Source organism: Poromitra crassiceps, assembly GCF_964638095.1.
Source record: "Poromitra crassiceps genome assembly, chromosome: 11".
Lineage (NCBI taxonomy): Eukaryota > Metazoa > Chordata > Actinopteri > Beryciformes > Melamphaidae > Poromitra > Poromitra crassiceps.
The window spans coordinates 24,691,997-24,703,961 of NC_139643.1; the positions used below are offsets into that span (position 1 = coordinate 24,691,997).

At 40.3% G+C, this 11,965-nt stretch overlaps 1 protein-coding gene and 1 long non-coding RNA gene across 2 annotated transcripts in view; both read right to left on the bottom strand.

Annotated features, from left to right (window-relative positions):
- LOC310785437 (protein S100-A8-like) overlaps positions 1 to 310 on the bottom strand; it is a 1,265-nt gene extending 955 nt beyond the window's left edge. Inside the window, exon 1 of the mRNA XM_083646505.1 lies at positions 171 to 310. Coding sequence (XP_083502631.1) covers positions 171 to 272 — 102 coding nt within the window. The 5' untranslated portion in view covers positions 273 to 310. The remainder of the gene's footprint in view (positions 1 to 170) is intronic.
- Positions 311 to 5,414: 5,104 nt separating this feature from the next.
- Positions 5,415 to 7,261, bottom strand: LOC310785448. Its single transcript, XR_014553172.1, has 3 exons — positions 7,207 to 7,261; positions 6,669 to 6,827; positions 5,415 to 5,637 (listed from the first exon to the last, which is right to left on the bottom strand). It is a non-coding gene; the product is annotated as an uncharacterized lncRNA (long non-coding RNA).
- Positions 7,262 to 11,965: the final 4,704 nt, after the last annotated feature.

The following is an 11,965-nucleotide window of genomic DNA, read 5'->3' on the forward strand; positions in this document are numbered from 1 at the left end:
TTTGCCTATATACAGCTTTTCAAATGCAATTGATTTACTTTAATTATATTAGAGATACAGTTAGTTTTTGTTTCTGCAAAACAGGTGTAAAGCTATCAGGCGGGAAAAACTACCGCAAAAAGACAAGAAAATAAGCAATTAAAATGCCTTTATTCTAACTGAGTTCCTACCTGGATGTGTGCAGAAGGTGAATCCGTGGAGTGAGGAGGAGAGAGGCTGTGAAGGTTTAAATAGACGAGACACACCTTGTGTATTCCCCGCCTACACCACATCTGTCTTGTTGATACAGCCTATTCATGCTTTGTCTTGCTATCTCTCAATGCACAATGTGAATGTATAGTACACATTATGTATAGGCTAATGCTGTAGGCGGCATGTTCATTTTCAATTAGCTAATAACTAACATTAACTGTGTTGTGCAAAATATTTTTGCTGCATCGCTAGCCAGCTACATAGCAATCAACAATGCGAAAGGTACGACTTGTTAAGATATTTTGAAATAAATGTAATTGAGGTAAATTGTACCCATTACTACTTTTGTTATATTTTAGCAGAGAGATTATAGGACAAAGATGAACAGAGTAAAGATGACATTTAGGACATGTCTCTTCATATCATTTTCAACACGCCCCCTTTCAATAGTTCCGGCAGAAATAAGTCATATCCTACCTAATCTTGCCTGTTTTTTTCCTCAAGCACTTCAGTTCCAGCCTAACCAGTATTTCTGGAAACATTCATAGCCTACAAGTTACACCCATCCACACTGTAGAGCTGCCAGAACTCTTCTTTGTACTGCTGGGTATAGCTCATCTGGAGCAGTTGGGGTGGGGCCGCAATGTGTTGGTGGCACGTTTTCTTACATTTTTAACATGAAATAGTCAAAGTTAATAAAAAAAGAAAAATTGAGGTAAGGCCATTTGATTTTTTTCTCCTCTTTTTTGCATTTAGGCACCCTCTCAGAACAGAATGGCAACGGAGGTTGATAGCGATCTGGTTCCAGTCTGGTTCTTTCAAGGTTTACAGTATGGGCTTCACACATGTCCAATGAGAACCCCCAGTGAACATGTTTGAAACCCAGCAGCCAATCCATGCAGCCTTCCTCTTCTGATCAACACTGCGGTTGAGAGTTGAGATGCCTTCTTCAGCAGCACTTCAGCAGAGTGCTATACATATCCAAAGGTAAAACATCAGCTTGCTTCATGGCACTGATCTCACACTGAGACAAAGGTGTAAAGGTTGAAAAGCCTTTATTTTCTATGGCATAATAAAGTTAAAAAGATCACCGCCGACCGGTTTCAGCCTCGCTGGGCCTTCTTCAGGGTGTGTAGGAAAGATCAGCTTTGTTATACATACTTCCCCCACACACATTTCCCCAGGATGTGTGTGGGGATTTGAACCGGCAACCTTCATGTCACAAGACTGCCTCTCTATAGGCTGCAGGCACCCTCTCAGAACAGAATGGCCACTGATGTTGATAGCGATCTGGTTCCAGTTTGGTTTTTTCAAGGGTTACAGTAACAGCTCAAGGGTGTATGTCAACACCCACATTTTAACATTCACCTATTTGACATTAGGTTACTTAAATAAAGAATTAAGATATGGAGAGACGGACCTGAAAGTGTTCTCAAATGAAGGGATAAAATCATCAAAGGGTTAGGGTTAGGGTTAGGGTTATTGTGTTAGGGTTATTGTGCAAAACTAAATTGTATACTATCAAGCTATAAGTGTGAATGCATTTGTTACAATTTCAGATATATTACATTTTCAATCATTACCTCCAGAGGTAACGTGGATCTCAGTATAGGCATTTTCCCATATAGGCACAGGACAGAATACATGAGCAATACGTGTTCAGGATGCCTGACCTAAACTGACCAGTTTTACATGCGGGAAATTGTATTTTCCAGAATAACCATACATTTTGATGCAAGATAATAGGCACAGCTCATCACTGAAACAACTGATTTACTGCTGTATTCATTAAAGGACATGCCTCCTCTCAAGCTGTGGCAGGCAGATGGAGAGGAATGTCTTAAAAAGTCATCCAACTAATTAAAGTTTGTAGCGATGGGTGTGCGTGCAAGAGCATGAACAATCCAATGGAACTGGCAGCACTCACAGGTAAAGTTTCAAAAAGGAACAGATGCGTTTCAGCCTGTGGCTTTCCTCGGTGTTCATTCTTGGTCTTGTGTGCAGGAGCAGCATATGTTTTTATTTTTGGTTTTTTTCAGACAGTCAGCTAACATGAATTCCAATATGACATGATATTCTCAGCCGTAATCTGCGAGGCACTACACAGCATGCGGCGTCTCTTCTTAAAGATGTGGCAACGTGTTGGGTGTGCCACCTATTATGAATAGGATCATGTCATGTCCTTTCTAATAGGCCTATTCCAAATGACATGACACCTTACTAATAGGTGTTATGTCATGTCATGTCATTTCCAATTGGAAAAGAGATCGCTACAATATAATGTGTCACTCTGTCGCTCTAGGCATACATCACACACTCCCGCAATAGTATGAAAAGGAAATCCAGAGAGAACAGGTTTGATGGGCGTAATCATTTGGAAGAATGTAGCACTCTATAAATTGTAGTTGTACTTGTTTGGTGAAGCAGTTGGTGTTTCTGCATTCTATGGTTTTTGCATTCCATGGTTTTTCCCCCATTTTCACTACTGCTTAACGAGCTGGTCACTGGCCTGTAAAACAGCACTTAAGCCTATTGAATCTCTCTTCAAAAAAGCTCTAAAAATCTATGATAAAAAGCCACTCACTCTCCTTTCACATTTGTAATGTCCTGAAAAAGCTTTTTTTTTTTTTTTTTTGATCATTTTATAACTTTTAGATACGCCTGTTTTGTGTTTAAAATGTCTTCATGGTCTCGCACCACCTCCTCTGGGGTGAGTTTCTCAAACAGAGAACCGTAGAAGGCGTGATCACCAGGGCTTGCCAGAGAGGAGACTGCGAGATTCCCCGCAGGCGCACCGCCTTCGGTAACAATGTCCTATCTGTCACTGGTGGGAAAATCTGGAAGAGTATCCCAGTTGCAAGAAGGGAATGCCCCACATATCCAACCTTCGGAATGGCTCAAAATAAATCAACACTGCCACCATAACCAACCATAACTATTTAGCCCCCTTGTGTGTCTCTACCCTTGCACTTTATTCTTTTGTCATTTCGCACTTTTATCCCGCGCACTTTAGTTTTTAACGCACCATTATTATGTCCATTTGGCCACATTGTTGTTGTTTCTATTGGCATTTTTTCTACTGTTTTCTGTTTTGATGTTGTCTTTTATCTTGTATGTTTCTGTGTCCTGAGGACTACGGATACAAATGAGCTTTTAGCTAAATCCGACATATTTACTGTTATCATATAGATGACTCTGTATAACTGTTCATTAATGTGTACTGTCCTGACCAAATAAACAAATCAAGTAAAAGTAAAGTAAAGTAAAGTGTTCGGCTCCTCATTGCTGCCTGCACCATGTTTCCCCTCTCCCTTGGGTTGGCTTCCGCCCCCCTGTTGGTAGTAATTAATTCCCACTCCTTGCCTTCCTGTGCAGGGCAACCCTGCACTTTGCCACTCTATACTCTTGTCTTCAACCAGGCATGAGAGTTGCAGTTGTCCAGATCTGATGTAAAGCTTGGAGGGATTCCCAGCCACCTTTGAAGGCACTTGTTGGATCTTGTTGGATCTCCTGAATTCCACAGCTGTTGATGGGACCTCGTCCACCGTCATCAGCCACATCGGTCTGGGCAGCAGGCCGTGTTGATAAAGCCATGCTTTAAACTTCTCTGGGAGTCCAGATTTCTCTATGTTCATCAGCCAGTCCTCCTCTTGCTTCTCAGTGCTGTGAGCGTTGTTTCTGTCCCCAGGAGACTCGTCATACCATTTCCTAAGGTACTTGATGGGGTTGTCCTTGATAGACCCCTTTCACGGGGGGCATTTTGTGCCAAAAAGGCAGGGTAAACACAGGTGCATGCGACACACTAATGAGGGGTTCCAAATTCCAATCATGGAAGTTGGAAACCTTCATTAGTGTTTTGCTTGCATCTGTGTTTACCCTGCCTTTTCGACACAAAATGGCCCCTGTGAAAAGGGTCTATTGATGGGATGACCTCGCCTTGTATGAGTACAGCCCAATATTTTGCCTACTTTTTCTTTCTGCTCTCAGCAGTGTTTGACTGAAGATATTCTTACCTTGGGATGACATTTTAATTTAATCAAATTATTAAAATAATCTTATGTCGTACTAAAACTGCATAGTAGTGGCGTAGCAAGAAATGAAATTGCAGGTGGACCTGAATAAAAGTGGATGGGCCACACAATTCATTCCACACTTTTGACGTAATTGACATGACTTGCATCAAATGCATGAACGTGTGCGGAATAAGGCGAGAGTCCAACCAAACAACGCAATTGAAATGAGTGTTTTTACCTAATTTTAGGTGTGTGTGATCAGACCCATGTGCCTAACCCAGGATATGCACCAGCATCTAAAATGCAATTTACTTTAGGGGTGGTTCACTTCACGAGCTGGTAGCTTTGTCACAGCTACCACTCAGGAATGGCTATCATACTAAAATATCATCTACAGACATGTATGTTATCAAAAATCATAAGCAAGTTTTGCCACCTTGAGTGGTACCGACAAGTGGAATTTTGAGCTCTGGCCCATGGACTAAATGTCTTTTTTTTAGGGGGACAGGGGATGTTAAGGTGAGAGAGCGGATCAACAGTATATGTCATATAGAAGTGGTACACATCATCTGAAAAGCTTAGAGTCTGCAGATTAATGCATTTTACACCGTTAATAATGACATCCTTATTTCTAAACTTTCCAAATATAACTTTTCAGAGAAAACTTTACAATCATCTTCTTATATAGCCTAAAAGGGAGTATGTGGGTTGTGTCTGTTTCTCTGTGTCTCTGTCTGCGATTTTTGTCCCACATTGTGAAATTTGTGACGATTTTGATCAGTAACGATGTCACTGATGATGTCACAATGTCTAGGACATCATCGGTGATGTCCCTCGAGCACTCGACGATCTCATCAGTGATGGTTAGTAATCATGAGCAATCAGCTTTACCTGAGTGCAAAACGGGGCTCCATTTCTCACACTATCAATTCTTTTCAGTTGATATATAAACAATCTTGCAGAATCATGGCCAGGAGCAGGTCTCCAGATGTATGCAGATGACTATATGTGTCTCGCCGGACCACTACTTCAGTTTCGACACAATTGACAGAACATCTAGAATCGGTAGCAGAATGACTCTAACATTCTTGTCTAATAACATTGAACATCAAGCAAACTGTGTCAATAACAAATAAGATACCTTCATCAGCCCTTTCTATTTTGTAAAGCCTTTGTAACACAAACAACACACAAGCAAGATTGGTGTAATATTAACTTTTATTACAGTAATGGGATATGATACCACACAAAACTGAAAGAAGTTTTTTCTCCATCATTTGTGGGATACTCATTTGGATGCTGCCAGCGTTTTGAGCACGTCAAAGCCCGCCTGGGCCATCGCACAGACCAAGATGCTGTACTCGTTGAACTCAACGAACCCACTTTGGTCCAGATCCAGCTCTTTGAATATGTCCTCATCACCTGCAGCTTCCTGTGACAAAAACAATGCATGTGTTTATTTATTTTTTAATTTATTTTCTTGCGTTCTTTTTTGTGATAACTAGGAATCTTGCGCCCGCTCGCTTCCTAGGGTGGAGACTCTGGAGATGATGCACCATGGCTGCAGTTATGGAAATCACCCACTCCAAAATCATGACACCCACCCACCTAGGCGCCATCATGCAACTGTGTGCCATCAGCTCATACTACATACTACACAGTTGCTCGAGTGGCATCACTGATTACATCACAACTGTGTGAGTGATGTCACACAGTTGTGGGGTAATCACTTATAACCATGTGTAAAACTGTAGGCTATGCAAGGTGTTAATGATTAATAAGCAGTAACCAATAGGCAGTAGTCAGATACAATAATTAGAGAATGTATAACAGCCAGTGTATAATCAATGAGATGATGTGCTCCACATGATTGTAAGTGATTACCCCACTATGACTCCAGATACACGCACGTGAATGTTTCATCCTAATTGTACGTGCATGTGGGTGTTCATTAGCCAATGCTCCGGATACAGGATGCATGTTGCCCCACACACCCTCATTGCTCTATTTCACTCTGTGTGTGTGTGTGTGTGTGTGTGTGTGGTGTGTGTGTGTGTGTGTGTGTGTGTGTGTGTGTGTGTGTGTGTGTGTGTGTGTAAAACCCGCCACATTTTAACTGTACGGTTACACAACTCCTAGGTGTGTGTGTGTGTGTGTGTGTGTGTGTGTGTGTGTGTGTATGTGTGTGTGTATTTATCCACCAGATACGTCGAAAAACATTGATTACAACAAAACACCTGATTATAACGGATAACTAACTGATTATATTTTAACATAATGCAATAGCCAATAGCTTCTTCTCCTTCCTGCTCCTGTGTTGTTTCCTGGATGACCTCACTCCTCCGCTGTATATATATATATGTATATGTATATGTATATGTATATGTATATGTATATGTATATGTATATGTATATGTATACGTATATGTATATGTATGTATATGTATATTTGTATAGACTCACAGCAAGTGCAGGACATTGCTCCTTAATGAGCTTTTGAAACTCTCCCTTGTTCAGTTTTTGGTCAGCACCGGCATGGCTCATGAAAGTTCTGACGATGAAGAACAGACCCAGTTCCATTTCAGTTAGTTGTCTCTCCATGTCTCTCAGAGTGAGGATGAGCTGGAGAGAAATAAAAAGTGAATTGTTATTCTATCTAATCGTGCTGAATTCACAATAAATAATTCATATACTTAAAGATTCTTAAAGTTTTCTGTTTTCACAATTTCACACACCCTGGGGGAAGTTAAGACACCCATACAAAAGCAATTCATCTACATCTGAATTAACACAATCATTAACACAAACTTGCAGCAGCTTGACAGAGATTTGCCTATATACAGCTTTTCAAATCCAATTGATTTACTTAAATTCTATTAAATATTCTAAATATTCTATTAACTATTCTGCAAAATAGCTGTAAAGTTATCTGGGGGGGGGGTATTACCGCAAAGACAAGAAAATAAGCAATTAAATGCCTTTATTCCAACTGAGCTCCTACCTGTTCCTATGTGTCTGCAGAAGGTGAATCCGTTATGTGAGGAGCAGAGAGGCTGCGACGGTTTAAATAGACACACCCTGTGTTCTACGCCTACACCACATCTCTATTCTTGATCAGTGTTGGGCAAGTTACTTTCAAAATGTAATATACTACATATTACTAATTACTTTCTTTTGAAAGTAATAAGTTACATTACAATATTACTTTCTGTGTAGAGTAACTTGTTACTTATTACACTACTTTTGCATTACTTTCACCAAAATAACAGCAGCAGCAGAATTAATAATTTTAACCGCCTTGAAGTCAGTGTAAACCGCCAAAAATTCTAAATATTATTCTTTTCCTTTGTTATTGTCATCTATAGTGGTTATTTGCATAAAAACACAGTTTGATTAGGAAATGATTGCATCTTTTTTAAATATGGGCTTTGATTTAATAAAAATGTAACTCAATTTGTAACTTGAGTTACTTGACAAAGTAACTGGTATAATATTACTGAAATCCTATAAGTAATAAGTTATATTACTGAGTTACTGCTAAAAGTAATATATTACATGTAATATGTTACTTTTGTAATGAGTTACCCCCAACACTGTTCTTGATGCAGTCTATATTCTGCCTTGTCTTGCTATCTCTCAATGCACAATGTGAATGTATTCTACACATTATTATGACAATGCTGTAGGCAGCATGACATGTTCATTTTCAATTAGCTAATAACTAACGTTAACTGTGTGTGCAAACTGTTTTTGCTCCATCGCTAACCAGCTATATAGCAATCTGATTGCAACATTAAGACAACTGTGTCAATATGCTTCTCGTCCAGGAGACAGTCCTCACCAGATCAAGTAAATAAGTTAAATCTAAAAATCAATGGTCAATCTACTGACCAGATCTGAGGTTAAATATCTTGGCCTCATCTAAAATTTGAGAAACATATACAGCTGGTGAGCAGAGTAGCAAAAGCAAACCTATATAATTATGTTTAGAATGATTAGGAACTGTCTACTATTTTATGCTGCAAATATCTACATGCACTCAATGAATTTCTCATAACTGAGTTATTGTGTAACTGAATGGTCTCAGGTCTGACTGCAATCTGTTTTATTTAATATATTTTATAAACAATATACATTTGCCGTTTAAAAAGTTAAAGACTTAGTAATCACACAACAAGATATTTTAGGTTTAGTCGCGGCAACCTCTCTTTATTTGCACTTGTGAAAAAGTACTTCTCCTAAAAAACACACATTGAGTTCTCCTTTTCAGCCTAGCTTTGTTTAACACCTCCAACTACCAAGACAGAAATGATTATTATACAGTTGCGAAACCACACAACCCAAAAAAGACAGAAATTATTATTATACAGTTACAAAACCACACGACCTAAAAAAGGGAAATACATAGATAGATGTCAGCTTGATACATTTGCAGCATATTTTGTCTCCAGAAGCATTATTGGTCATTATGGTAGGAGTGGTTTCAACAGATGGCAGCTCATCGCTTCAATATTTGTTCTGCTATGCATGTATTTTTTCTCCCTTGACTGAATACAAGCATTATTTAAAAAGATACATTATCCAAAGGGGGAAAACGTTTTGATGTGATATTCATTAGACAATATTTAAAAAACACATGCTTTTATTCTATCTATTATGCACACACAAAGATCTTTTGTAAGCAAATCTCTTATGACTCAGAACTTTAATGGTACCCTATCATGTGCTTTATTTACAACTTCTCTATTGCACCTGTAGAATTGGACCTACTCCTAAAAATCGTGTGTAATAAAAAAACGTATTTACAACTTCCCTACAAATCCCAGGGAAGTTGTAGCTTCCGCTTGATTGTGCTGGATTATTTAAATCGGAACTCGCCACAGGTGACTGATGAGAACCACGGAGATGCCTTTCAAGCTTCTTTGGAGAAAAACAAGCAGGAGTAAGGCAGCAGATCAAATATGTGGCAGTTGAACAATAGAAAGAGAGTAACTGAAAACCTGAAACATCGCTTACTTATATCTTGGCATGTATGACATCACCGATAACATCACAGCTGCACTTATGACATCATGGATGACCTCCTAGTTGTAGTGACATCATCGATGACCTCATAGTTGCAGTGACATCATCGATGACCTCACAGTGGAGTGACAACGATTACAGTGGCCAAGTCTGTGACATCGGGCTCGTTAGGTCGCTGGTTTGAATCCGGCCCGTGGGTGTTCCCATCATGGTCTCATCAGTCGGTATGAGAGGGCCTTTTCTACATAGGGTTTGTTGACTGTCAAAATTGTGTAACTGCACTTACGCCATTTTGACACCTAGCAAAACCCCACTTCTGTCATATATAAAGGTAATCCTTTTTGCCATCACCAAGAAGAAGATCTTGCATTCTACACTGAGTAGGGAGATGTTCTGAACTGGCTTATGTCTGCTGAGTCTTTTTCCTTGGGGGCAAAGCATCCTTCTGAACTTTTCCAGCTTGGTGGTGTCGTGCCTTCTCCGAAACAGCTTCCATTACCTCCCCGGAAAAGCTTGGGGCACTTCTTGTACACCTTGTAGGGTGTAGCCTACCGCTGGGACCCGGGACTGAGGCAGCTCTTGCCTTTTTTTTTACCACTTCCTGGACCTCCTTCCACGACGGTTCCTTGCTATTGAGCGTGATGGTGGGGGGTTCTGCCCTGCCAATTTCTGCGTTGGCACCCAGGGGTAGAAAGTTGGAGAGGTCACTATGCATCTCCTTGAGGAATGCCTCCACTTCCTCTTTAGGGCTACTCAGTCTCCCGGATTTGGCTTCTCCCAGTAAGGACCTGGTGAAATTGTAAGGATCCTTTATGAACTGGGTCCTCCTCTTCTCCTTTGCCTTGCTCTGTTTCCTCTACCTTTATGTCCTTCTTAGTCTGCATAGGTGCTCCCAAAGGCAGCATGTCAGCTCTTTTATGCCTTCCCTTTCCTCAGCACTGCCACTGTTGTACAGTTCAGGCTTTTGATTTCTTTCCTTAAGTTATGGATGTCCGCCTCTCTCTCCTGTTTGGTTGTTTCACTGCCTTGGTGTTAACCTTTCTCTCTATTACGCCGAATCGTTCTCTTGCCAGGTTGTATGTAATCACGGTGAGAGTGTTCACCTTCAGTCATTTAAACAGATCTGGGCCCACCCAGGTTCAAAACTGTGTATCCAGGCCTGGTTTGCTTCTCAATGCAGTCAGACTGGTGTCTAAAATAAAATTGTATCCGTTTTATTAGCCCCATTCTAAATTCAAAGCCTCTCTAAGACAAACAACAAGCAAGCAAGATTGCTCTAATATGAACTTTTATTACAGCATGATACCATACAAAACTGAAAGATGTTTTATTTTATTCTTTCATCATTTATGGCACATTCATTTGGATTCCGCCACCTCTTGGAGCTTCTCAAAGGCCTTCTCGGCCATCTTGCAGACCAAGCAGCAGTACTCGGCGAAGTCCAGTGACCCACTTTGGTCTGCATCCAGCTCTTTGAATACGTCCTTATCAGATGCAGCACGAGCTTCCTGCATGGATGACAAAAACAAGTGCCGGTGTTTGTTTGTTTGTTTATTTATTTATTTATTTATTTATTTATTTATTTATTTATTTATTTATTGCATTCTTAATGGGAAAATAGATTTTTTTAATATTTGCCCAGTGTCATAATTACAGCTTGACAAACAAGTATTTGCCAAAACTCTTGATGAGAAAGACGTAAAATCAATCTAATTGTAAGAAAGCCTTTTCTCTATGACACTAGCAGAATAGCCGTCCCTGTGTGACTGGTCATTCGTTTAGGCCTCGCTCACAGAGTTGGCATGCAGCCTCTCCTCTCTCTCCCAAGAGGGGTTTTCATAGTCCACTTCAATTGGCTGATTATAACTCTTTGTTGCTCCACTCTTGAGCACCTGTGGGCTCCTCCCCTCTGCAGCCCTCCATGGTGCTGAACCTGTCTTGGCATTTTGGCCACTAATTAGCTGTTTTTGCCCATTTAGTCGGTCCTAATCACCTAATTAAACAAATCTGGCACCGTTGGTCAGATGGGCGAGCACACGTAAAATGGATAGCTGTGGCCGAACACAATTCTGCGCACACACACACACACACTGACACACACACACACACACACACACACACACACACACACACACACACACACACACACACACACACACACACACACACACACACACACACACACACACACACACACACACACACACACACACACACACTCACAGACAGACACTTTGCATTCTTATCATAGGATAGGATGTCTTGCTCTTTGCATTGTAAGTGGTTTAAAGTATTATGTAAGTTGATTCTGATTCAACCTAAAGCCACCTATTTCTGAAGATACCCAAACTAAAATGCTTACTGTGGCTGAACCGCTAGGGTTACAGACAACTGCCTGACCTTTTCTGAAAGGTAAGACTTTGAAGTTCCTGTTCCAAGTGTCAGAATGACTCTATGTGTTACTGACCCTGAGTAACACCAGCTCAAACACAGTGGTTGATTCTCGCCTAGAATAAAAAACACTTTTACAGTGTAAACCCATGGTTGTATTTATGGCTAGAAACCCAATGGAGACATAGCCACAGGCCTTACCACATCCCAACTCAAAGAAGATGAAAAAATACCAAAACATGAGTATTTGGCAGTGGTTTTTGTAGGGAGATACCTAGGCGGATTTCCAAAAAGCCATTTGAAAAAGCCAAATAATCTGAAATGTTGTCTTTGTCTTTGTACAA